We start from the raw sequence: 25399 nt of genomic DNA on the forward strand, positions 1-25399 counted from the left end.
AAAAACTACAACATGGTTTACAAATGAAATAAAACATGAAGTTTAGACTAACTCATTCCCCAAATTCCAAGTAAATCAACCCCGGATGAAGATGTAATTTAATTTCTAATCAAAAAGAGCAGGGAAACTAACACACTCCAGCCCATAAACATTAGTTGAGCTTCAAAAGCAGAATCATAAACTCCAAAAATAGTGAAATAATGAAACCACACCGCAGATAGGTCTGGTCAGTCTGGATATGTGTGTACAAAATAACAGGTTTTATGTGCTACTATTAATCATGTCCAGTGCTAGGATCAAGGACAAAATCATCTACAGATCGTATGTACTTAACCGTAGAAGTATGGAATCAGTAGTATGTAACTAAAGAAATTTTGAATCCAGAGATTGTATTCCAAAAACATTCATACTCGAAAAGTTTGAAAAATAACTAAACAAAAACATATTCTCATATGGATTCATCATAACAAGGAGGGCTTCATCATCTCATCTTCAAAGGTCTTGCACACTCAAACCTGAAATAACAGTTGCAACAGCAAACATATACTGTGTCAGCATTGCCAATCATAAACGTTGTTACAGAATAAAAGAACTCATGTAAAACTATGCTCAGGAAAAATATATACAAACCTGGAGGAAGAGACTGCTTAAGCTTGTCGGCTTTCTCTTGATCAAACACGCAGAGCGTGTAGAGGTACTTAGAGCATCTGACCTTGAACTTGACAATGTCCTTGCTTCTCTTGATCTTCACAGACCGAGCATCTTTCCTTCTTGCTGTAAGAAGGAAGTCCTTGATCTCATGGATTTGCTTAGGCTGCACACATTTTACCAATCATCATCATCATCAATGAGTTCTCAGACGAATACATCAAAACAACATTTAGAAGATCAAGTTACTGTAACCTACAAGTTTTACTACATCCTAATCAAAAGTAACAACAGAAGACATTTAAAGCTAAAATGATACAAGAATCGACATTTTAAGCTACGATACTACACTAAGAATGAGTGCAAAACTAGACGCATTACGAAATAGAAAGACAGACAACGTACCATTGTCGGATCTGTTGTTTTAACCTAGACGCCGTCCACGCAGAGAGCAAGAACCAATACGTTAAAGCACCGTCCGCAAGATATAAGGAGTCGCTTCTAAAAACCCTAAGACTTATATATGAAATACCAGATTTACCCTTTAGCCCATCTATAAAACAATTTTCATATTGGGCTTTAGTTTCTCACATTAACAATTTCACTTTAGCCCATCCATTGGTAAGTTTCTCACATTACCAACTTTTCCCCAATTTTGTGATATATATATTTTTTTTTTCTCAAACGAACCGATTCTCCGATGAGCATTTTGGTCTGGCCGGATCTTGTCTATATGAAAAAAAATAAAGCCTCTGATCCTTGCTTCTTTTGCTAACGCGTCCACCCGACCATTCTTATTTTGAGGAATATGAGACATTGTCACATCCCCGAAATCTTCTTGTAATCTCTGGAACACATCGAAGTCCTCTTACATTTAGGTATTTATTAATTTCGTTTTTACTATTTACATACCCAAATTTTTACTTGTTATACAGTAATCTAGTTTGTGTTTAAAAAAAAAGATACAGTAATCTAGTTTAGTTTGGGAAACATGATTAACCACAAAAATCCTTTAGGATCATTACTTAGCATTGTGTGCATGCGACTTGAATTGAGGGACATGATCTGTTGTATATGTTTTGATCCACCACTTTTTATATCAAGAATATCGGTGCCCTTGGCTCCACTAATCTTGACATTTAACAAAGGAAATGCTTTTGCATCAAATGTACTTTGTTTGATACACTTCAACTAGTTACAAAGAGCTAAACTTCTGCTCTAAGCTAGGGCTTCTACTGGGAGAAAACCTAATAACTGAAGTCCAATTTAAAACATAATAAAAAAGAATGTCCTGAAGAGCTGAATTGCAAAGAAAGAAAAATAGAAAGAGAAGTTCATTGTTGATGTGAGGGAGGAAGGATTGAATCAAGTAGCTGATCATGATCATCTCTCAATTTCTCCGGCCATGGTGGCATATGCTTCATCTGCTCCGGGCATTCTCACTCAAACTGTAAGATCAAAAGAACTAATTACACTGAATATAACAACATAGACGATACATTTTGCAGAATTAGTGATTTTTACGTACTTTGTGAGAAGTTTCCTGATGTTGTCTCTGCTCTTGCAAAAGAGAGTCAAGTTTTCTGTTAACTGTTAAAAAAAAAAAGAATAAGTAAAAATAAAATTGTCCCTCAGTTTAAGTTGGTAAGGCATCTATACTTTACCCTCAAGGATGTGACATTTGTAGAAATCTGATTGCAATTTGTGAGATTTGCAGAAATCTGACTGAGGAGTTGTTGATTCTGTTTAAGAAGCTCACTATTGATCCCTGCATACGATTAAACGAATCTTTATTGATATTTCCATATCTATTTCCTTAAGATAAAATCTTGAAGCATCCTTAAGAATAATTGGATCAAAGATATATACTTACCATCTTCTTCTCTAAGAAGATGTGATGATGCAAACATATGTGTAGCTGAGTTTGAAGCCACCACCATATCAACAATCTCCTGAAGTTATCAAACATGAAACAGAGATTACATCATATGCAGTTTAAACCTGAAAATTTTAGACAACAACAAAAAGACCAGCTGATAAAAACCGAACAGAGTTAGATTGTATTTTGAAAAACCTTATTGTCAACCTTGGCTCTTCCCGACATATTGTGGTCTTCTTTTCTTCTCTTGTTATTTTCTTTCGTCTGCCACATAAACAAGAACCCCAAGGAAACGAATAAGAAACAGAGAAACAACATAACTTGTGGAAGGTATAATTAAGAAGACTTTTTTACATGCATCCATCTGCAACGCGTAGCTACGTCTCTAATGGTCTTCTTGTTCTGAAGCTCTAACGCTATTTTCGCGTAACGTGAAATACTCGGTTCCGACGAATATCTTTGTGAAAAAATAAATAATCAATTAATCATCACAACAAAAAATCAAGAAACTGGGAAAACTAGTATTGATTGAGAGAAGTCAGTAACCTAGCAAGACCATCTTCGAGAATTGCTTGTTCTTCGGAGCTCCAATACATGGTAGATCCCGAGTGGTGTCTCATCTCTGAGCTTTCAGGCGACATTATGGAGTTTCTGAAGTACGCATTCGGGTGATTCCAATCGCCGCTTAACCATGAATGATTCGCCATTGAACACACCAAAAATTCACACCAAAAATGCACAACCATAGTTAAATTCCATAGTTAAGCGGCGATTGGAATCTTGTGATTGTGGGCATTGGCTGTAAGAATGCACTTGTAGCACACAAAAATGGAAAATGCCAACCATTCATGCACAGAATGAGAAATCGTACAGGCGGATCCAGTGTACTAATTATTAATTAGGAGTTTCCAGCTGTTTCAATGCATATCAATATATGACATCCTCTCATGCCGCAGTGTCTTTTTTTCTTTTCTGTATACAATTAAGAGATTATAGATTATGAATCATACTGTTTCAGTATCCTCAAAACAACTATTACATTTACTGTATAACGTTTTCCGGACAGTGACCAAAACATGTTAAATAATGAACTATTAACAAATTGCAAGTAGGACCAATCATGAACATAACAGACTGAAACATTTGTTTTTTTTTTGAAACTTTGAAACATTTGTTTTAGTTTCTAATTGTTTTTAAAGTTAATACACATTAATTTTACGACCTAACAATTATGAAAAAATATAATTAAAAATTTATACTAATATGTTTTTTTTTTGAAACATACTAATATGTTTACAACTAAAATTTCATATACGGATCAACTTTCACCTCGAACAGGAGCATCTGGAACGTTGTATCGCTCTTTGCTTGATTCCTGCAAAAAAAAAGGAAGCAGTTTTTGAACACTGGAAGCTTATGTTTCTATAACCATTAATATGAGAAATATATTGTTTCACAGAGACTTGCATAAACAATACAACATGAGGTCTGAGCAAATGAATACATGAATCATTCAAATCAATTAACGGATAAAGTACATGGTTTTGAACAAAAAAATCAAAGCTCTGACTAGACCCATGAACAAAAACAATTCACATAACCTAACAAAGATTCTGACTTTCAGAAAAAGATGTGAAATTAAAGGCTGAAAGATAAAGGAATAAAAAGAAAGAGGTGGAATTTGAAAGGAAGGATGGAGTTGGCGAAGAGATCTAAGTGGAATTAGCCTTCATGTGGTTGAGAGTGATGTAAGTTAACCAAGCCTACTTCTTTATAAGTGTCATGGAAATATATCATGGGAATGAAAGCAGAGGAAGGACCCAAAGCGAAAGCGACACAGCTGAGATGGAGGAGAGGGATGCAGAAGATGAACATGAAATCAAGAGGAAGTCTGTTTCCTCCCTCTCTCTCTCTCTCTCTCTCTAAAACAGTTGTAATGATTGAGATTGAATTTTAAATTTTATTTGTACTCTTGTTTTAATAGTTTTGATCGGCTATGCTGTGATAGTTATATCACAAATAAATTACATATTCTTATTTATATAATTTAAAAACGTGTTAAAGTCTTATTATTTTCTCTATTGACCTTTGCTTCTTACATGTCACATAAAATCTTCATACACAAACCATCAAAAACTCTTAATTCTTAAACCCAAATTAAAGTTTAAATTCGACAGTTTTTTTTATATTTTATCTCCCTTTTTATATGTAGATAATGTTGCGTAACCTGATAGGAACATCAATTCTTTTTGTCAAATATTTTTTACTGGAAATTATAATAAACAACAATCTCGAATTAATAAAATAAAGTGTAAACAATAATTGTTATTGTTATAGGCTTTTATAGGATCGATAAAAAGTTCGTGCCATAATTCAGTTGAGATCAAACTACTATAAATGTCCATGTTTACAATGAACAAGATCTGAGCGTTTGCAATGTGTTATACTATATGATTTAAATATCGACCGGAAAGTTTGCTATTCCAATGTAGTGTTCTTTTATCTTTTTGAGAAATTGGGAATGGGCCTTTAGGATCCTTGTTGGGTTTCCATGATCTTTATTAGGCCTAGATAGTTAAAATATTTTTCATCAAAAAGTAAAACATTTTGTGGGTTTTGTTTAGGAGATCGTTTACTCACAGAAAAAAGGAATCTTGTATTAGAAATTTATAGTAAGGGAGGTCTGAAGAGTTAAAATTACAGAGTTGTTATTATTAATCTTTCATGCTGAAATTGATCCATCGTCTAGATGTCCTATACTTAAAAGTGAAAAGGACTATATCTATTCTTGGATAATTAATAAGTTAAAATCTTTGTGGCATACGATCCACTAAGATTTTATTCATCATACTGCTAATGCTTGAAAGAATAGTACAACTTTTTAGTCTTTTGTTTTCTAATCACCACTTTGAAGATTTAAAGTACAACAACAAATATATTCGTTAAATAGTAATTACCAAATATTAACACACGTAACAGAAAGATAAAATGTTGGTTGATCTATCTGATATTTGATGACAGAAAGCGACCAACGAGACAATTTTGACATTACTTGCAAAACAATATTGATTTGATGTTTATAAACTCATATTAAGTTTGGATCTAATGCACATATAACTGATCCAAAAGATTCTTTTTTCATACTTGTCCCGACAATGAGCGAATCTTGCTACAATTAACATTAGACAACAAATAAATATTAATTGCATGCAACGCCAGTCTCCCAAGTTTCATTTCCTTTTCACCCTAGAACAGTATTCGATCGGAAATGACTTATGGCTCATATATATAATAAGTTATAGCGTTCGAATTTATAAAAAGAACAAATAATTAGTTCTTATCTTCAATATTTTGATTCTCACCCTAGTAAATTACTTATATTTAACTACTTGCAATTCGAAGCTTAAAAGTATATCTTTAATTTTCATTTTCACGGAAAAAAGCTATTAGTCACCTTCGCTAACTAACGTCTGTTAGACATAAATTTGACCATATGAAAGTGGGACAAATTATTAATGAAACTAGAGTTGTTTAAGTCTAAAACTTAGTTTGCTAGCCCAAGTGGATTAAAAGTAAGCATCACCAGTTACACGACAGTTCCGTGTATTCTAGATGTTTCTTCTAGGTCGTCTAGTGCAATTCTACAGTTTTTATTTTGTCATCTAATTATAGTACATCATAATATATATACAAACATCTCTAAATAAGTAGGCTGCCAAAGTAAGTTATAGATATTTTACAATCATACGTCATATATTCTCAATAAAAGATGGAAACGAATTTAAAAGATTAATTACAACAAATAGGGGAACATGCAAAGTCTTGCAAGTACATAGCATAGCTGTATACTATTGAAGATTCCACGCTTGAAGAATCTTGAAAGGTAATTCGAATATCGAAAGGAGAATCTAATCGGGCGATCGAGATTCTTGGTATAGTACCAAGCTTTCGTCATATTTATATATGAAGAATATTATAATGTAAGAGGAGAGGAAGTGGGTCATTCGTGACATCAGCAGAACAATAAAATATAATTAGACAAGGATATTATAACGTGCAGTGATGGTTTAAGGCTAAATAAATCAATATAAAAATCTCATGCATCTTTTGTTGATCTTCCTAAACCTAAAATAAGATTAAGAAAACGATAATGTACAATTAGGGCTTTAACAAGTCGGATATATAGTGTGTTTTCTTTTTCAAAAAAAGTCGGAGATAATCTATTATTGACTCATCGAAACCGATGTGAGTACCATTTGAGGATGACTGTATTATCGGCAATCTGACCACAATCTGTACTGTCGGCCAATACAATGAAAAGAATTACATGTTTGCATACATAAAACATATATAAGACAATTCTCTTAAAACACACAAAAAATATTATAAAATAACATATAAATAAAAGATGACTAAAAAAACTTTTAGGAAATAATAAAATATTAGCTATCAATAATATAGTATATTTAATATAAATAAATATTCTAATTTTTAAAAAATAATTAGTCTAAATTTTATATCTAAATCTTAAATCATAAAACTATAATTCCTAAATTCCATCTCAAAAAATCTAAATACTAATTTTAACCATTTAACCCTAATATTATATGTATTTTGTATCTTTTACTGAAGGATATTTTAACCATTCTCTTTTGTATTATTTTTAAAACTAAAATGGTAAAAATTCTATAAAGCAATACTCGATAAATTAATAAACATACACCATAAATTAATAAAAAAAATTAGTCTAAAACTTGATTGGTTCAAAATATGACACAAATAGATAAGATAATATTTATTTATAGAATTTTATATAAACATATGTCTTTTTAAAGTTGTAAATTAATAATTTATATGTATATATATTTTATATAATTATAAACCATCCATTTTATTTTTTCTTGCATATCTACAATGGAATTATCTATATATATTTTAACACTTAATATATTTCGATGAGATTTAATAAAATTATATCTATTACATTTAAATTATGTGTAACATATTTTATATACAACAAATAATATAATAAAACCAATACGAATATCGAGTTTCAAAAAATTAATTAATGTATGTATATTAAAATCAAATTTTTTTTTATCTAAAAAATATATTTTAAATATAAAAAATGTAAAAAAGAAATTTTTGTAAATTAGTAACTCTATAAATTGATAAAATATCATGGTCTGAACATTATTAATTATACAGTTTTTATTTTTGGGACATAAAAATGGTTTAGTGTCATCAGAGGATATAAAAAATATATTATTATATATGTCATAAAATTAATAAAGATCTATATATATAAAAAAATGTTGGTCTCTGCCACGTCATCAATTGACTTACTCTTGAGATGACACGTGTCCGTTCTAAACACATCGTATCACTTAAAATTTTGAAACCGATTGGGCTTCTATATACATTCTGCTCTTCGTGTGAAACCTTATAAAGCCCTACTAATATCTATTGCAAAACGATACGTTTTGATTTTCACGGTAAGAATAAAACAAGATATTTCCAAAACGCTGCGTCTCTTACATTTTTTGTTTCAGCGCTCTCTCTTCTCCGCCGTAGCAGTTCTAGGGTTTTGCTCTGTTTGTTCATCTTCTTCCTATCGATTCAGAGCTCAATCGGTTACGGATTCAATCATTTTAAATACCTTCTTAAATCCATCGCATACAATCTATCTTCAATGACGCCTTTGCTCTTCAGGGGCGGTGGATGTTCGAGTATAAAAAGGTATGCATCCCTACGCTCTGAGTCATCCTATCAATCATTTAGAACATATAAATCGACTTATTTACTGAAAAATGGCTAACTCTTGAGTTTTCTTTTCCGATTTGAAGTCCGGCAGAAGTTCTTCCACGGTTGAGGTGAGACTACTGCGTTTCTGGGAGGCGAGGAATATCAGATGCGCTGATGAGCTCATGTCCGTCGATATGCTTTTGGTTGATACAAATGTGAGTTTTGTTTTAGGGTTTCTTCGGTATTCTTGAAGTTTATTTTCACGTTTTATAAGAATTTGCATTGACCATTAATGATCCGTTTAATGAATATGACGATTTCCATAAACGTTTCAGGCGACTCTTGTGCCAGCCACCGTTGCTGCTAGCCGTGTTCCAATTCCAAACTTCAGGCTGTTCGACTCCTCTTTGTTCAGTGATGCAACCTCCTTGAACGGGTTAACTGAACCGAACCCAGTTCTCCACACCCTGAAGAATGCTTTCCATTCCGTAGTCAAAGCGAGATGCTTGCTCTAGCAAACACTAGCAGTCAGCTCCCTGGTAATTCTCTTACGTTTGTCATTGTAACAGGTGACAGCACCGTTCTTGCTAAGGTTGAAACTGGGGGTAGCAGTCAGCAGGCGTGACCAGATGCTGGAGCAGCCCCTAATGGTGGAGATCCACTGAAGCCTTCAGCCAGAGCAACTTCAAAGATGGTGAAGCCCGTCTCGCTTAATTCTTTATCATCTGAGATACTTTTACTCCATAATGCTATGGCATCAATGTTGTTTTTTTTTTATTAAGGGTGTGGTGTCTGCTTCTGGTTTTTTTAACTTTCTGAACAATCTGCATTTTCTGAAATTTCTATAAAATCATGTTTTGGTTTAAATATTTGTACTATTGGTATAAATTTATGCAAACCTTAATGTTTTCCCCACAGTTATTTTCATATTATAATACATTGTTTGGTCCGTCTCGATCATTATTTTGGCCCACGACTACATTTAGGTAAATCGTAAGTGATTTTAAAAGCCATGAAAATGGGTCGCAAGGTCTTAGTGCTGAAAAGAAGCTAATTATGTAAAATATTATCCACACGTGCTTTTGATGCAACACCCTACCAATTCAAAAAATTCGTGTAAATAAATTAGTGTTTTACAATTACTAGATCACCAACAATGCTCAGTAAAAAATATGGGATTTCCAACTTTCACATTTATCGTACGATCTTATTTTAAACAGTTATTAAGTAGATATTTGCCACAACAGATTTTACTACATTAACCTAACAATGTATAGAATTCGGTAAAAAAACCGTTTTATAATTTTAAACAATTATGAACTTGCACCTACGTGGTTTGGATATTATATACCACAATTTTTTAAAGAAAAAGTTTAGTAACCTATTGTGTTATTTAAAGAAAAAAGGACGTAAGTTTTGAAAAAAACAAGTTGCTAAAAACATGGTATTTTAATATGACAATAATAAATTAATAAATATAATGGGCCAACAAAAAATAGCAATCCTTCTGCAAGCATAGTTACAAATTTTTTTTTAAAAATAACAAAGGAACATAATCATTCACAGACACAAAACTTCTTTATATAAACTGAATAGATGTACACTTATCTAATTATTTTAAAATATAAAAAGCGTTACTGACCACGACAAAATATAACCACCAATCAGCTAGCCATTATATATAACAAAGTCAGTCTGGTGAAAAAGGGACAAAAAGCCATAATCAATTTTGAAAACAAAAAAAGTACGGGCATTGAGGATGAACTGGTTTTTTGACAAAAAAAAAAGGGAGTTATTTGGATGCTAGATCTCCTTTTGTCACTAAATACTTTAATAGATATAAGCACATTAACAATTTTACTATACCGATTTTTTTTTCAAAAAGGATTATTAACGGCAACAATAGTAGGGTAGAAAAAACTTCAACCCCGTCACATGAGTTTTAACTATATTCTGATTGGGCCTCCTAATTGATTTGCTAGATTATTCACTTATCTGCGCAATTTCAACCAAACAGATGGGTTATGCAATGGTACAATGATGGTGGTAACACAGATCATGACCGAAAAAGATGTTGGGGAACGGGTTCTAATCCCTAGGATTCAGCTGACCTCCATAGATACCATGTATCCTTCCACATTTCGTCGACGCCAGTATCAAGAGATCAATGGATTGTTTGATGCAATAATTGTTGTTTCAGAACCAAAATGGTCTTCCAAGTTAATAGTCTAAATACAACTACAATGCAAACATACTAATAACACTCATAAACTGGTGTAAACATGACTAACCAGTAAAATTTATCACACTATCAAACAAATGAACATACAAAAATTCATTGAGAAAATATATATTTTAATTCTTAGTCATTAGACAATATATCACATCCCGCCCGTAGGCCCGGACGGGCCGACCCTAGTATTTATATATTTTATTAACAATAGTAATTGTCGGTTCTGTAAAACATACACTGACATATGAGAAGACACCGCGTCCAAGGATTCCCAAATTAAAATATTTATCTAATTTTGGATAAAAAAAGAAATATCAGTCCCAGTTCCTTTCACGTCGTCACACGTGGATAACTCTTATCAAAACGCATCGTTCTGTTGCTTACGCAAGCACACAAGCTCTCAAGATACAGAGAGAGAGAGAGAGAGAGAGAGCGATTCGATTCAAAAGTCTATTCTTTTCGTTGCAAAGCTTACGAGTATTCCATTAAATGTAAGCGGCCATATATCACTCTGCTGATGTAGTAGTATCTTCCTCCACTGCTTAAAGCGTAAGTCTTTTCCCCCGCAATATCTGTTAATGGCAACAAACCGAACCTTCTACTTTTAGCTTAAAAAGCTCTGTTTTTTTTTTTAATCTCTCGCCGTAATTTCTCTTCATGGAAGACCACTCGTGGTAGTGTCGTCTCCCTTTTGAGTTCGAAAACTCAGAACTTTGGTCTCTTACTAAAGTGCAAGTTTGGAGTTTTGCAATTAGGTGTTGTCTGCTAAGAAATGTGGTGCTGATTTTCGCTTTTTTGTTGAATTTTGGGCTTTTTTTTTTCTTATTTGCTGCGGTGACTTTTGTCCTCTTTGAAAGTTTTCCCCTTTTTAAGATTTAAAAAAAAAGTTTGAGGCTTTCATGCCAGTTTCAAAGTTCTTTTGTGTACTTATTGGGAACAGTTTCTTGAATTGATTTTGTGACGTCTTCTATGTTGTAGGGTACTGATGGAGGTTTGATTTACTAAAGTTGCTACGTGAGGGCGTTTTCAAGAATCCTTCTTTGCTTTGTAAGATTCAATTGAAAGATCCTTTCTTTGAATATTTTGAATAAAGATCAATACTTGTTGTTGTTGTTGTTTTGGTCAGCTAATCATCAACGTTATGGAACACCCTTTTGCTTCCAGAGACAAGGTGTTTGGTTATCAAGATATCTCAACAGAAGAGATGGATAGTTTCAGCTTTGGTTCTGGTGTTAGGAGCTTGATCTCTGACGATATGTTTAACTCATCTTCCAACTCTGAGCTTGTGAATTTCGACTCTTTCTCCACATGGTGTAACAGCCCTTCCGTGAGTGATGTCTTGTTCGCCCAATATGGTCTGTCGACCTCTCAGTCTATGCCTTTTGGAGCTATCACTTCAGCTCATGCACCCGAGCTGAGAGCTGCTACTTTACCAGGTCTTACTCGTTCATTTCATGATATGGAAAGCTCTTACTATGGTGAAGAAAGACCGTCACTACAGGAAATGATCTCTCAGTTTGATCACTCGTTAGATAGCGTTCAGTTAAGTGGTAAACGGCGCAGGGTGGCTAACCAGAAGAATGGTTTTCCTAACTTGATGAACTGTACTATCCCTAGGTCTTTGAGCCACTCACTAGATGAGAAGATGCTCAAGGCACTAAGCTTGTTTTTAGAGTCCTCAGGTTCAGGAGAGGGCATTTTAGCTCAAGTTTGGACTCCTATTAAGATAGGAGACCAGCACGTGCTCAGTACATGTGATCAGGCCTATTTGCTTGACCCGAGGCTTTCTCAGTACCGTGAAGTCTCGAGGAAATTCACTTTTGCCTCTGAAGCAAATCAGTGCTCTTTTCCGGGTCTTCCTGGCCGTGTCTTCATCTCCGGAGTACCTGAGTGGACGTCAAACGTTGTGTATTACAAGACGGATGAGTATCTGCGTATGAAGCATGCAATAGATAATGAAGTCCGTGGCTCCATTGCTATACCTATCCTTGAAGCTTCTGGGACAACTTGTTGTGCCGTCATGGAGCTTGTCACTTCCAAGGAAAAGCCTAATTTTGATACGGAGATGGACTCTGTCTGCCGTGCTCTCCAGGTTGATTCATATTCCCTCTCTTTACTTATATGTATTTTTGCTTTCACTGAACATTATTTTCATCAGATCAACACCTGTTAGCTAGTAGAAGTCCCAAGTCAAAAGCATAAAGAGTAGATTTAGTCTGGTTCTGTTCTAGGCTCTTCCCAACATTCTAGGGAAAACCATTTGAAAATAGATAACTTGTGTCAGTCTTGTCTTAAACAATCTGAATGTTGATGTCTTCTGCAGCAGCAAGTGCATAAAACAACTTTTAAACTTTATGCAAGTTTGATTTAGGGTCTGACAAATCTTTGTTGGCTTAAGAACTGCCCGAGTCTTCTGCCTTTGTCATTGAAAGCTTCCAAGGCAGCTCTCTAGACAGTATGTTGTGGCTGGTTGCAACCTGAGGTTACAAAATACAGTTACTGATTCCCTGTATTAGCAGAGAGATTCATGTTTTTTTTTTCTTTTCTTTTCAGGCTGTAAACTTACGGACATCAGCGAGCCCTCGCCCTCAGGTAACATCTGAACCAAACAATAGCTTACTATGTACAATACAACCCATTATAATCGTCACTTTATGCCTCAATCTAATGGTATGTCTGCTTTTCAGTTCCTCTCCAGTAATCAAAGAGACGCTTTAGCTGAAATACAAGATGTTCTCCGAGCAGTATGTCACGCACACAGGCTGCCTTTAGCTCTAGCCTGGATTCCTTGTAGTTACGGCAAGGGGGGAAAGAATCAATCAGGTGTTCTTTGCGTAGAGGAAACAGCTTGCTATGTAAATGATACGGAGATGGAAGGCTTTGTGCACGTTTGTTTGGAGCATTGTCTAAGAGAAAAAGAAGGAATTGTTGGCAGAGCTTTCGTATCAAACAAGCCGTTATTTTCTTCTGATGTGAAGGCTTATGACATCAGTGAGTACCCTCTTGTTCAGCATGCTCGAAAGTACGGTCTGAATGCTGCTGTTGCTATAAAACTGAGGAGCACTTACACTGGTGAAGATGATTACATACTTGAACTGTTCTTGCCTGTAAGTATGAAAGGGAGCTTGGAGCAACAGCTTCTATTAGACAGCCTTTCCGGTACTATGCAGAGAATTTGTCGAACTCTTAGAACCGTTTCAGATGTAGGGGAAGCTAAAAAAGAAGTGAGTAAAACTGGAGTTCTGAATGCATGTTCAGGAAACTTCCAGACAATGTTATCAGATTCAGAACTTAACTCTACTAGAAATATATTTTCGGATATGTCCTCTGATAAAGATAACAGTAGTACAGGCTCTCAAGGCACTTATGAGCAGGTTTGTGATGCAATTTGGTTATTCTATAGATATTTGTGAACATAAACTAACTAGATTGAGTAATGATCTTTTTTGTTTTCTTGTTTCTTGATAGGATATGAGCAAAGCTAGAACACCAGAGAAGAAGAAAAGTACAACAGAGAAGAATGTGAGCTTAAGTGTTCTGCAACAACATTTTTCTGGGAGTCTAAAGGATGCTGCAAAAAGCCTTGGTGGTGAGTTTTCCACATTTTCTTATGTACTGATGAGTTTTATTGTCGGACAAACTTTTCTGACGCTTGACTTTGTATCGAATCTTGCAGTTTGTCCTACTACACTGAAACGGATATGCAGACAACATGGGATCATGAGGTGGCCATCTCGCAAGATAAACAAAGTGAACAGGTCACTAAGGAAAATACAGACGGTGCTTGACTCTGTCCAGGGTGTGGAAGGAGGACTCAAGTTTGACTCAGCGACAGGCGAGTTTGTAGCAGTTTGCCCTTTTATCAAAGAACTTGATACCCAGAAGGATCCATCTTCTAATGTTAACAATGAACATGTTAGAGGTCATGAAGATGTGGCGGCTCAAGATGCTTCGTTTGAGCTCTTGAAAGCTAAATCAGTCGACAATGAAATCAAGTTAGAGGAGGATATCATCACAAACGGTAACAAAATCTCTACACCATAAGGTTTGGATGGAGAGACTATAATCTGAAGCCACTTTCTGGTTGTGCAGGATCATTCATGGAGGTTAATGCTAGTGGTGAGCAATGGGCTTGGATGGCTGAACAATCTAGCTTCCATTGCAGTGAAGAAAAAAAGAACAATGGAAACTTAAGCTCTCAGGCAATCAGATGCAGTGGCAGTATCAACGAACCTAACCAGTCCATGTCATGCAGCATGTCAGGTTCATCAAATGGCTCAGGTGCAGTTATGCTACGAAGCTCATCTACTTCCATGGACGACTCTAACCAAGTTAGAACACAGAAAAGCAACAGTAGTGAGAGTGGATCAACAACGCTCACTGTAAAAGCTACTTACAGAGAAGACACAATACGTTTCAAGTTCGAGCCGTCGCTTGGGTGTTCTCAGCTCTACAAAGAAGTTGGAAAACGGTTTAAACTGCAAGAGGAGTCGTTTCAACTCAAGTACTTAGACGATGAAGAAGAATGGGTGATGCTGGTTACAGATTCTGATCTCCAAGAGTGCTTGGAGATATTATATGGTATGGGAAAACACACTGTGAAGTTCCTGGTCCGTGATCTGCCTGCGCCTATAGGTAGTTCTGCCGGCAGCAACTGTTACCTAGGAACAGGCTTATAGCATCTACTGCTCAGTTATGTTATCCCTTGTGAAAGAATGTTTTTTATTTCTCCATATATTAGTTTGCTTATAAGAAAAGGTATGAGGGATAAAGACAGTTTTGGCATAGTGGAGTCAGGATACTGTATATGTTTGTCCTTTTATATAAATCAGAGAATAAGAAGTTTGATGTCTAAGGCAAGTTACTGATGTTGTACTCTTGGAAAATTAGTTTTGGTATGTTTCGGTTCTATATCACTAAGCAAAACGGTTTGGTTCTAAAGATGCATAGCATAGCACCAACACCAAGTGTTCAACTACATATGAAAAGACAAACCAAAAGTGAGACACAGAGAAAATGGCAAAGGCGATAAATCATAAAACCCGTTACCATCTTTGTTGTCTTCTTCTTAGTTATCTCTGCTATAGTGGTAAGTTTATTAACAGAGATTTTGTTAGTAATTAACTTCATATTACACTTTGTTTTCTGTTTACTAACTCTCTGTGATCAGAGCAAATTTATGATATGTTCTTTTCTTATTAACAGACGTGCCAGAGGTAGAAGCGCAAGATGGGGAGTGCTTGTTATATAAGATGTCGTCACAAAAAAGGGGCTAAAGGTGGAAGATGCCGTTGGGGAGAAGGCAGTAATGCTAAGTGCTTACGTGACTTCTGCAACGATCAATCCTAGTCACAGTTTCTAAGCGATCACTAAAACACTGATGGCCGCAATGTTTGAATACTCTTTTGTTATGCTCTTGCACAAGTTTTAGTCCTGGTTTGGGTAATAGTGAATGTGAAATGAGTATAACGATAAAGTAAGTGTAATATGAAAGTATGACTTCTGTAATAACATAAGCTTTGGTGATACTTTGACTAAGAGAGAAGCAAACGTGCGCCTTTTTTAATGTGCTAAGATCATATTTGTCACTTGCCCTCCGTGTCAATCCCAAGTCGACTCAGCTCTCCCAGTCATGCACGCTTTTGTTTTGTTTTTCACGATGACAGCTAATGTGACTCGTGGTTTTTTCATGACAATTTTCTTTCATGTTGTCCCCACAATCAAAGATTAATAACACAGCACCACGACAAGATAGCATGGATCCATTTATACATACGTTAAATCCAACGTGAAACAATAACGTAAAGAGAGAGAGAGAGAGAGAGAGAGATGATCGATGGCCATGGCAACTAAGTCAGTTTCTTCCTTCGCCATACTTTTCATCCTCTTTCTAGTTATCATAGGTAAAAACTATTTAAGGACGTTTGGTTCATAGAGTTCAGATGATGTGTATATTAGTGATCGCATGCAAGTTCGGACCTTCGGTTATATGTACTGTTAATATTTACTTAAAAGTTTCTTTTATATGAATTAAGCAGAGTTGCCGGAGACAAAAGCACAGGATAGAAAATGTCTTCAAGAATACGGCGGCGACGTGGGTTTCCGTTTCTGTGCGCCTCTGATATATCCGTCGTTTTGTTATCGAAGATGCCGTGAGAACAAGGGAGCCAAAGGTGGAAGATGCCAATCAGGAGCGGCCGGCGCTGGTAGTATGAAGTGCTTATGCGATTTCTGCAGCGACAAGCCTTAATAAAACTCTTAAGCGATCGTTACATATACTTTGGCCGTAGACGCAGACGCCTTGTGTCTGAAACTTATGTGTCATGTCATGGTTTGTTTAATAATACGGGTCAATGGTCCAAGTAAGCAATGTAACTAATGAATTTAGTGAAATGAAATAAAGAGGCGTACGACTTTGTTTTCTGTAATTATACTTTGAAATCAATTAGTTGTAAAAAAAGAAGAAGAGTTGTTTGAATTAATGTAGTTTAGTTGTTCGTTCGAATAATGTATCTACTTGTTGCTTTGTCGGCACAACAGATATAATTTTCTTACAAATATTTATTAGTTATGTCATATTAATTCAAAAACCAGCTTAATAAATTATTATTTATGTTTTTATAAAGTTTAAATCAAACATCAAATTATTTATATATGATAAAGTTTTTTATGTTTGTTATTGTGTTGAAATTTTTAAACACTCAGTATTAGAAATTTTAACAACATCTTTATACAAAAAATGTTTGATTAATATTTAATTATAAATTGTTTTATATATGATTTAGTCACGAAGATTTTATTTAGTCTAAAAATACTTAAGATCAATGTCTTTTCAAATTCGTTGAGAACACAAGAGAGAACTCTAAATTTTTCTTAATCAAATCATAAAAACTGAATACAAACTTCAGTTTAGACCGCTATACATAATAAAATCATAAAATCTTAAAATAATAAAGATAATAATCTAAATTTAGTATAATTAATAAAATAAACAATAAGGTATTAATATTTATCTGCATCAACATCTGATGTGTCTATCCCACATAATGCCGGCTCCTCTCCGTTGCCACCCACAAGAATCAAAATATTTCCTCTCTCCAGTCCCCTATAATGATCTGATGGGTCACTTGCCCTCCGAGTCAATCCCAAGTTGACTCAGTCCTCCGAGCCACGCTATTGTTTTGTTTTTTCATGATGACAGACAGCTAACGTGACTCGTGTCTTAGCATGCCATTTTTTTCATTACAACCTCAAAATAAATACAAATAGCAGATCACCACGACAAGTGCAGAGTATGAGCATATTTATACATACGTTTAAGTCCGGAGAAAAAAAGTGAAATAGTGTAAAGCGAGAGAGTAGAGAGAGATAGATGGCCATGACAACGAAGTCAGTTTCTTCCCTCGCCATATTTTTCATCCTCTGTCTGGTTATCTTTGGTAAATTACTAACTTTGTATTTTTCATTTTGTAAAAAAAAAAAAAAACTGGTTCATTGGATTCATGGTGCCCTCTTGGTGATCGCATGCAATATTTCGTTATACTATATCAATATGTAACGTATATTTTCTTAAGTATCTTTATATGAAATGAGCAGAAGTGCCCGAGACAGAAGCGCAGGATAGAAAATGTCTTAAAGAATACGGAGGCGACGTGGGTTTCAGCTTCTGCGCGCCTCGGATATATCCGTCGTTCTGTTATCAGAGATGCCGTCAGAACAAGGGAGCGAAAGGTGGAAAATGCCGTTCAGAGGCCGGCACTGGTATGAAATGCTTATGCGATTTCTGCAGCAACACGCCTTAAATCAAATTCTAAGCGATCGTTACATACTTTGGCCGAAGACGCAGACGCCTTGTGGTTGAATCTTGTATGTATCATGGTTTGTGTAATAATAAAGGCCAATGGTCCAAGTAGTAACTTAATTAATAAGTGAAATAAATAAAATAAATAAAGAGATTAAGAGAACTACTACGACTTACACTAATTAGTTTTCTGTAATTATACTTTAACATCAGTTAACAGTAAAAAAAGCTCAAGAGTTGTTTGAATCTTGTATGCATCATGAATTGATGTTGTTTGGTTTGTTCTGTCAAATGTTCGGTCTCCTTATATACGTTTGATATTTCTGAAAAATTAAATACATTATGGGATCTATAGTCGGATAAAATTTTGAGTAATTGAAATGATTTAAGACGATGGTCCGTATTGTATCTACTCTACACAGACCACTCACTACGATATTTCTTATCGGATTGATTTATATGAGAGCATGATTAACCCGGAGTTATTAAGATGGAGTTTTTAGCGAAAGTTAAAAAACTGTTTCTTAACTTTTAACTAAAAAAGCTAAGAATTAGTTCTTAAAATCCTACTGGGTTTGAAGGTCTTTAAAAGATGAATAGCACGACAAGTACTTTAGACGCCACTTAGACATAACAGCATAACTTCGAGTGAGAGACATATCTGAATAGAGAGAAAATGGGAAAGACAACAAAGTCAGTGTTCATCATCGCTGTCTTCTTCTTCGTTATCTCCAGTGAGTTTAATCCATATTTTACTAAGATTTTGAGATTGGATATATAGCTGTACTAGTTGTGCTTGTTTCTAATAAAAAGTTTTTCTTTACCAAAGAAGGGCAAAGAGTTGGTATAGTGACTAAAACTTTTATCTTTTTTTTTAATGTATTCATTATTTTTACAAGGTTATCAAAACTTTAAAAGAAAAAAAAAAGATAAAAAATCCAATAACATATATACCACTAGTGAGTTCGTCTAAGCAAAATTACCTGATAAAAATATAAGAGTCCAAATTTAACATGGTCTGATCTTTGCACTAAGGGATGAAAGGGCCTAGGAACACAAAATTACTTTTGGCCCCTATGTAGATAGAAGCAGTTTGATGATTACCTGTCCAGACGACCCAACGCGAGACAGATACGGTAGACCTTTCTCCAGAGAACTGCAATTGGGTGAATGTGACCAGTTGATTATAGTAGATCCATTCAGCTAATATTATTCCAGGACTGAGAAAGCCTAACGACAATTTTCCCTGATGGAACAAGCCACATAGTTAGCAGCAACCTGCGACATTTGAAACGTTTTAACAATATCTCAGAAACGAGGATGACAATATGTTATTTTTCTTCTAATTTTATTAATTTTAAAACCGTTACACGCTATAACCGAAATCATACAATTCAACAAGTTATAACAAAAACAACTGAATCATGAAAAGAACCAGAAACAGTTGAATCATCATTTTCGGTTGACTTTAGTGGTAGAAGAAGAATACACCTAGCTGCTAGCCATTATATATAACAAAGTCAGTCTGGTGAAAAAGGGACAAAAAGCCATAATCAATTTTGAAAACAAAAAAAGTGCGGGCATTGAGGATGAACTGGTTTTTTGACAAAAAAAAAAGGGAGTTATTTGGATGCTAGATCTCCTTTTGTCACTAAATACTTTAATAGATATAAGCACATTAACAATTTTACTATACCGATTTTTTTTCAAAAAGGATTATTAACGGCAACAATAGTAGGGTAGAAAAAACTTCAACCCCGTCACATGAGTTTTAACTATATTCTGATTGGGCCTCCTAATTGATTTGCTAGATTATTCACTTATCTGCGCAATTTCAACCAAACAGATGGGTTATGCAATGGTACAATGATGGTGGTAACACAGATCATGACCGAAAAAGATGTTGGGGAACGGGTTCTAATCCCTAGGATTCAGCTGACCTCCATAGATACCATGTATCCTTCCACATTTCGTCGACGCCAGTATCAAGAGATCAATGGATTGTTTGATGCAATAATTGTTGTTTCAGAACCAAAATGGTCTTCCAAGTTAATAGTCTAAATACAACTACAATGCAAACATACTAATAACACTCATAAACTGGTGTAAACATGACTAACCAGTAAAATTTATCACACTATCAAACAAATGAACATACAAAAATTCATTGAGAAAATATATATTTTAATTCTTAGTCATTAGACAATATATCACATCCCGCCCGTAGGCCCGGACGGGCCGACCCTAGTATTTATATATTTTATTAACAATAGTAATTGTCGGTTCTGTAAAACATACACTGACATATGAGAAGACACCGCGTCCAAGGATTCCCAAATTAAAATATTTATCTAATTTTGGATAAAAAAAGAAATATCAGTCCCAGTTCCTTTCACGTCGTCACACGTGGATAACTCTTATCAAAACGCATCGTTCTGTTGCTTACGCAAGCACACAAGCTCTCAAGATACAGAGAGAGAGAGAGAGAGAGAGAGCGATTCGATTCAAAAGTCTATTCTTTTCGTTGCAAAGCTTACGAGTATTCCATTAAATGTAAGCGGCCATATATCACTCTGCTGATGTAGTAGTATCTTCCTCCACTGCTTAAAGCGTAAGTCTTTTCCCCCGCAATATCTGTTAATGGCAACAAACCGAACCTTCTACTTTTAGCTTAAAAAGCTCTGTTTTTTTTTTTAATCTCTCGCCGTAATTTCTCTTCATGGAAGACCACTCGTGGTAGTGTCGTCTCCCTTTTGAGTTCGAAAACTCAGAACTTTGGTCTCTTACTAAAGTGCAAGTTTGGAGTTTTGCAATTAGGTGTTGTCTGCTAAGAAATGTGGTGCTGATTTTCGCTTTTTTGTTGAATTTTGGGCTTTTTTTTTTCTTATTTGCTGCGGTGACTTTTGTCCTCTTTGAAAGTTTTCCCCTTTTTAAGATTTAAAAAAAAAGTTTGAGGCTTTCATGCCAGTTTCAAAGTTCTTTTGTGTACTTATTGGGAACAGTTTCTTGAATTGATTTTGTGACGTCTTCTATGTTGTAGGGTACTGATGGAGGTTTGATTTACTAAAGTTGCTACGTGAGGGCGTTTTCAAGAATCCTTCTTTGCTTTGTAAGATTCAATTGAAAGATCCTTTCTTTGAATATTTTGAATAAAGATCAATACTTGTTGTTGTTGTTGTTTTGGTCAGCTAATCATCAACGTTATGGAACACCCTTTTGCTTCCAGAGACAAGGTGTTTGGTTATCAAGATATCTCAACAGAAGAGATGGATAGTTTCAGCTTTGGTTCTGGTGTTAGGAGCTTGATCTCTGACGATATGTTTAACTCATCTTCCAACTCTGAGCTTGTGAATTTCGACTCTTTCTCCACATGGTGTAACAGCCCTTCCGTGAGTGATGTCTTGTTCGCCCAATATGGTCTGTCGACCTCTCAGTCTATGCCTTTTGGAGCTATCACTTCAGCTCATGCACCCGAGCTGAGAGCTGCTACTTTACCAGGTCTTACTCGTTCATTTCATGATATGGAAAGCTCTTACTATGGTGAAGAAAGACCGTCACTACAGGAAATGATCTCTCAGTTTGATCACTCGTTAGATAGCGTTCAGTTAAGTGGTAAACGGCGCAGGGTGGCTAACCAGAAGAATGGTTTTCCTAACTTGATGAACTGTACTATCCCTAGGTCTTTGAGCCACTCACTAGATGAGAAGATGCTCAAGGCACTAAGCTTGTTTTTAGAGTCCTCAGGTTCAGGAGAGGGCATTTTAGCTCAAGTTTGGACTCCTATTAAGATAGGAGACCAGCACGTGCTCAGTACATGTGATCAGGCCTATTTGCTTGACCCGAGGCTTTCTCAGTACCGTGAAGTCTCGAGGAAATTCACTTTTGCCTCTGAAGCAAATCAGTGCTCTTTTCCGGGTCTTCCTGGCCGTGTCTTCATCTCCGGAGTACCTGAGTGGACGTCAAACGTTGTGTATTACAAGACGGATGAGTATCTGCGTATGAAGCATGCAATAGATAATGAAGTCCGTGGTTCCATTGCTATACCTATCCTTGAAGCTTCTGGGACAACTTGTTGTGCCGTCATGGAGCTCGTCACTTCCAAGGAAAAGCCTAATTTTGATACGGAGATGGACTCTGTCTGCCGTGCTCTCCAGGTTGATTCATATTCCCCCTCTTTACTTATATGTATTTTTGCTTTCACTGAACATTATTTTCATCAGATCAACACATGTTAGCTAGTAGAAGTCCCAAGTCAAAAGCAAAAAGAGTAGATTTAATTTGGTTGAGTTCTAGGCTCTTCCCAACATTCTAGGGAAAACCATTTGAAAATAGATAACTTGTGTCAGTCTTGTCTTAAACAATCTGGATGTTGATGTCTTTTGCAGCAAGTGCATAAAACAACTTTTAAACTTTATGCAAGTTTGATTTAGGGTCTGACAAATCTTTGTTGGCTTAAGAACTGCCCGAGTCTTCTGCCTTTGTCATTGAAAGCTTCCAAGGCAGCTCTCTAGACAGTATGTTGTGGCTGGTTGCGACCTGAGGTTACAAAATACAGTTACTGATTCCCTGTATTAGCAGAGAGATTCATGTTTTCTTTTTTTTTTTTACTTTTCAGGCTGTAAACTTACGGACATCAGCGAGCCCTCGCCCTCAGGTAACATCTGAACCAAACAATAGCTTACTATGTAAAATACAACCCATTATTTATCGTCACTTTATGCCTCAATCTAATGGTATGTCTGCTTTTCAGTTCCTCTCCAGTAATCAAAGAGACGCTTTAGCTGAAATACAAGATGTTCTCCGAGCAGTATGTCACGCACACAGGCTGCCTTTAGCTCTAGCCTGGATTCCTTGTAGTTACGGCAAGGGGGGAAAGAATCAATCAGGTGAAAGTTGTGTTCTTTGCGTAGAGGAAACAGCTTGTTATGTGAATGATACGGAGATGGAAGGCTTTGTGCACGTTTGTTTGGAGCATTGTCTAAGAGAAAAAGAAGGAATTGTTGGCAGAGCTTTCGTATCAAACAAGCCGTTATTTTCTTCTGATGTGAAGGCTTATGACATCAGTGAGTACCCTCTTGTTCAGCATGCTCGAAAGTACGGTCTGAATGCTGCTGTTGCTATAAAACTGAGGAGCACTTACACTGGTGAAGATGATTACATACTTGAACTGTTCTTGCCTGTAAGTATGAAAGGGAGCTTGGAGCAACAGCTTCTATTAGACAGCCTTTCCGGTACTATGCAGAGAATTTGTCGAACTCTTAGAACCGTTTCAGATATAGGGGAAGCTAAAAAAGAAGTGAGTAAAACTGGAGTTCTGACTGCATGTTCAGGAAACTTCCAGACAATGTTATCAGATTCAGAACTTAACTCTACTAGAAATATATTTTCGGATATGTCCTCTGATAAAGATAGCAGTGGTACAGGCTCTCAAGGCACTTATGAGCAGGTATGTGATGCAATTTGGTTATTCTATAGATATTGTGAACTGAGCTTACTAAATTGAGCACTGAGTTTTTTTTTTGTTTGTAGGAAATGAGCAAAGCTAGAACACCAGAGAAGAAGAAAAGTACAACAGAGAAGAATGTGAGCTTAAGTGTTCTCCAACAACATTTTTCTGGGAGTCTTAAGGATGCTGCAAAAAGCCTTGGTGGTGAGATTTCCACAGTTTCTCTCAGGATGGATGCGTTTCCATTACCAGACAAACGTTTTCTAACGCTCGACTTTGAATCTAATCTTGCAGTTTGTCCCACTACACTGAAACGGATGCAGACAACATGGGATCATGAGGTGGCCATCTCGCAAGATAAACAAAGTGAACAGGTCACTAAGGAAAATACAGACGGTGCTTGACTCTGTCCAAGGTGTGGAAGGAGGACTGAAATTTGACTCGACCACAGGCGAGTTCGTTGCAGTTTGCCCTTTTATCAAAGAACTTGATACCCAGAAGGATCCTGTTAGAGGTCAGGAAGATACGGCTCAAGATACTTCGTTTGAGCTCTTGGAAGCTAAATCAGTCGACAATGCAATCAAGTTAGAGGAGGATATCATCGCAAACGGTAACAAAATCTCTATACCATAAGCTTTAGATGGAGAGACTACAAGTCTACAATCTGAAGCCACTTTCTGGTTGTGCAGGATCATTCGTGGAGGTTGATGCTAGTGGTCAGCAATGGGCTTGGATGGCCGAACAGTCTGGCTTTAATGGCAACTTAAGCTCTCAGGCAATCAGATGCAGTGGCAGTATCAACGAACCTAACCAGTCCATGTCATGCAGCATGTCAGGTTCATCAAATGGCTCAGGTGCAGTTATGCTACGAAGCTCATCTACTTCCATGGACGATAGTAACCAAGTTAGAACACAGAAAAGCAACAGCAGCGAGAGTGGATCAACAACGCTCACTGTAAAAGCTACTTACAGAGAAGACACAATACGTTTCAAGTTCGAGCCGTCGCTTGGGTGTTCTCAGCTGTACAAAGAAGTTAGGAAACGGTTTAAACTGCAAGAAGAGTCGTTTCAACTCAAGTACTTAGACGATGAAGAAGAATGGGTGATGCTGGTTACAGATTCTGATCTCCAAGAGTGCTTGGAGATATTATATGGTATGGGAAAACACACTGTGAAGTTCCTGGTCCGTGATCTGCCTGCGCCTATAGGTAGTTCTGCCGGCAGCAACTGTTACCTAGGAACAGGCTTATAGCATCTACTGCTCAGTTATGTTATCCCTTGTGAAAGAATGTTTTTTATTTCTCCATATATTAGTTTGCTTATAAGAAAAGGTATGAGGGATAAAGACAGTTTTGGCATAGTGGAGTCAGGATACTGTATATGTTTGTCCTTTTATATAAACCAGAGAATAAGAAGTTTGATGTCTAAGGCAAGTTACTGATGTACTCTTGGAAAATTAGTTTTGGTGTGTTTCGGTTCTATATCACTAAGCAAAACGGTTTGGTTCTAAAGATACATAGCATAGCACCAACACCAAGTGTTCAACTACATATGAAAAGACAAACCAAAAGTGAGACACAGAGAAAATGGCAAAGGCGATAAATCATAAAACCCGTTACCATCTTTGTTGTCTTCTTCTTAGTTATC

The 25399-nt window shown here is 35.9% G+C and overlaps 6 protein-coding genes and 1 long non-coding RNA gene across 16 annotated transcripts; 5 read left to right on the top strand and 2 right to left on the bottom strand.

Annotated features, from left to right (window-relative positions):
• Positions 1-301: 301 nt before the first annotated feature.
• On the bottom strand, positions 302-1158 carry LOC103858070 (60S ribosomal protein L38). The gene is made up of 3 exons (XM_009135353.3): positions 1054-1158; positions 631-814; positions 302-515 (listed from the first exon to the last, which is right to left on the bottom strand). Exons 1-3 carry the CDS (start codon positions 1054-1056, stop codon positions 493-495), a joined length of 210 nt encoding a protein of 69 aa, XP_009133601.1. The 5' UTR covers positions 1057-1158; the 3' UTR covers positions 302-492.
• A 628-nt stretch (positions 1159-1786) lies between these two features.
• Positions 1787-7375, bottom strand: LOC103858071. 6 transcript variants are annotated; one of them, XM_009135357.3, is made up of 9 exons: positions 4348-7372; positions 3857-3902; positions 3074-3499; positions 2882-2984; positions 2723-2791; positions 2522-2600; positions 2313-2416; positions 2177-2238; positions 1787-2096 (listed from the first exon to the last, which is right to left on the bottom strand). In XM_009135357.3, the coding sequence occupies exons 3-9, from the start codon at positions 3271-3273 to the stop codon at positions 2069-2071; spliced, it is 645 nt and encodes a 214-aa protein (XP_009133605.1). In that variant the 5' UTR covers positions 3274-3499; positions 3857-3902; positions 4348-7372; the 3' UTR covers positions 1787-2068. The 6 variants fall into 6 exon arrangements, with proteins under 6 accessions (XP_009133605.1, XP_009133604.1, XP_033144361.1 ...); XM_009135356.3 differs by having other exon boundaries at positions 4295-7372; XM_033288470.1 differs by having other exon boundaries at positions 3074-3902.
• Positions 7376-7553: 178 nt separating this feature from the next.
• LOC108871234 lies at positions 7554-8638 on the top strand. The gene is made up of 3 exons (XR_001957871.2): positions 7554-8266; positions 8374-8487; positions 8608-8638. It is a non-coding gene; the product is annotated as an uncharacterized LOC108871234 (long non-coding RNA).
• Positions 8639-9032: 394 nt separating this feature from the next.
• LOC103858074 (protein NLP8-like) lies at positions 9033-15416 on the top strand. 4 transcript variants are annotated; one of them, XM_018657835.2, is made up of 8 exons: positions 9033-11054; positions 11484-11552; positions 11632-12597; positions 13059-13097; positions 13193-13879; positions 13974-14094; positions 14182-14526; positions 14598-15184. In XM_018657835.2, the coding sequence occupies exons 3-8, from the start codon at positions 11647-11649 to the stop codon at positions 15182-15184; spliced, it is 2730 nt and encodes a 909-aa protein (XP_018513351.2). In that variant the 5' UTR covers positions 9033-11054; positions 11484-11552; positions 11632-11646. The 4 variants fall into 4 exon arrangements, with proteins under 4 accessions (XP_018513351.2, XP_018513349.2, XP_018513350.2 ...); XM_018657833.2 differs by having other exon boundaries at positions 13974-14526; positions 14598-15416; XM_018657834.2 differs by having other exon boundaries at positions 11670-12597; positions 13974-14526; positions 14598-15416.
• An 835-nt stretch (positions 15417-16251) lies between these two features.
• Positions 16252-16936, top strand: LOC103858076 (defensin-like protein 193). 2 transcript variants are annotated; one of them, XM_009135365.3, is made up of 2 exons: positions 16252-16408; positions 16544-16936. In XM_009135365.3, the coding sequence occupies exons 1-2, from the start codon at positions 16342-16344 to the stop codon at positions 16753-16755; spliced, it is 279 nt and encodes a 92-aa protein (XP_009133613.1). In that variant the 5' UTR covers positions 16252-16341; the 3' UTR covers positions 16756-16936. The 2 variants fall into 2 exon arrangements, with proteins under 2 accessions (XP_009133613.1, XP_009133612.1); XM_009135364.3 differs by having other exon boundaries at positions 16263-16408; positions 16541-16936.
• An 847-nt stretch (positions 16937-17783) lies between these two features.
• LOC117132519 (defensin-like protein 2) lies at positions 17784-18460 on the top strand. Its single transcript, XM_033286950.1, has 2 exons — positions 17784-17944; positions 18102-18460. The coding sequence occupies exons 1-2, from the start codon at positions 17878-17880 to the stop codon at positions 18305-18307; spliced, it is 273 nt and encodes a 90-aa protein (XP_033142841.1). The 5' UTR covers positions 17784-17877; the 3' UTR covers positions 18308-18460.
• Positions 18461-20063: 1603 nt separating this feature from the next.
• Positions 20064-25231, top strand: LOC103858072 (protein NLP8-like). Its single transcript, XM_033286948.1, is given in 9 exon segments — positions 20064-20917; positions 21347-21415; positions 21495-22460; positions 22922-22960; positions 23057-23752; positions 23836-23956; positions 24047-24068; positions 24070-24362; positions 24442-25231. Coding segments are annotated over 7 exon segments (2685 nt in total). The 5' UTR covers positions 20064-20917; positions 21347-21415; positions 21495-21509; the 3' UTR covers positions 25005-25231.
• Positions 25232-25399: the final 168 nt, after the last annotated feature.

Source organism: Brassica rapa, chromosome A03, assembly GCF_000309985.2.
Source record: "Brassica rapa cultivar Chiifu-401-42 chromosome A03, CAAS_Brap_v3.01, whole genome shotgun sequence".
NCBI classification, from domain to species: domain Eukaryota; kingdom Viridiplantae; phylum Streptophyta; class Magnoliopsida; order Brassicales; family Brassicaceae; genus Brassica; species Brassica rapa.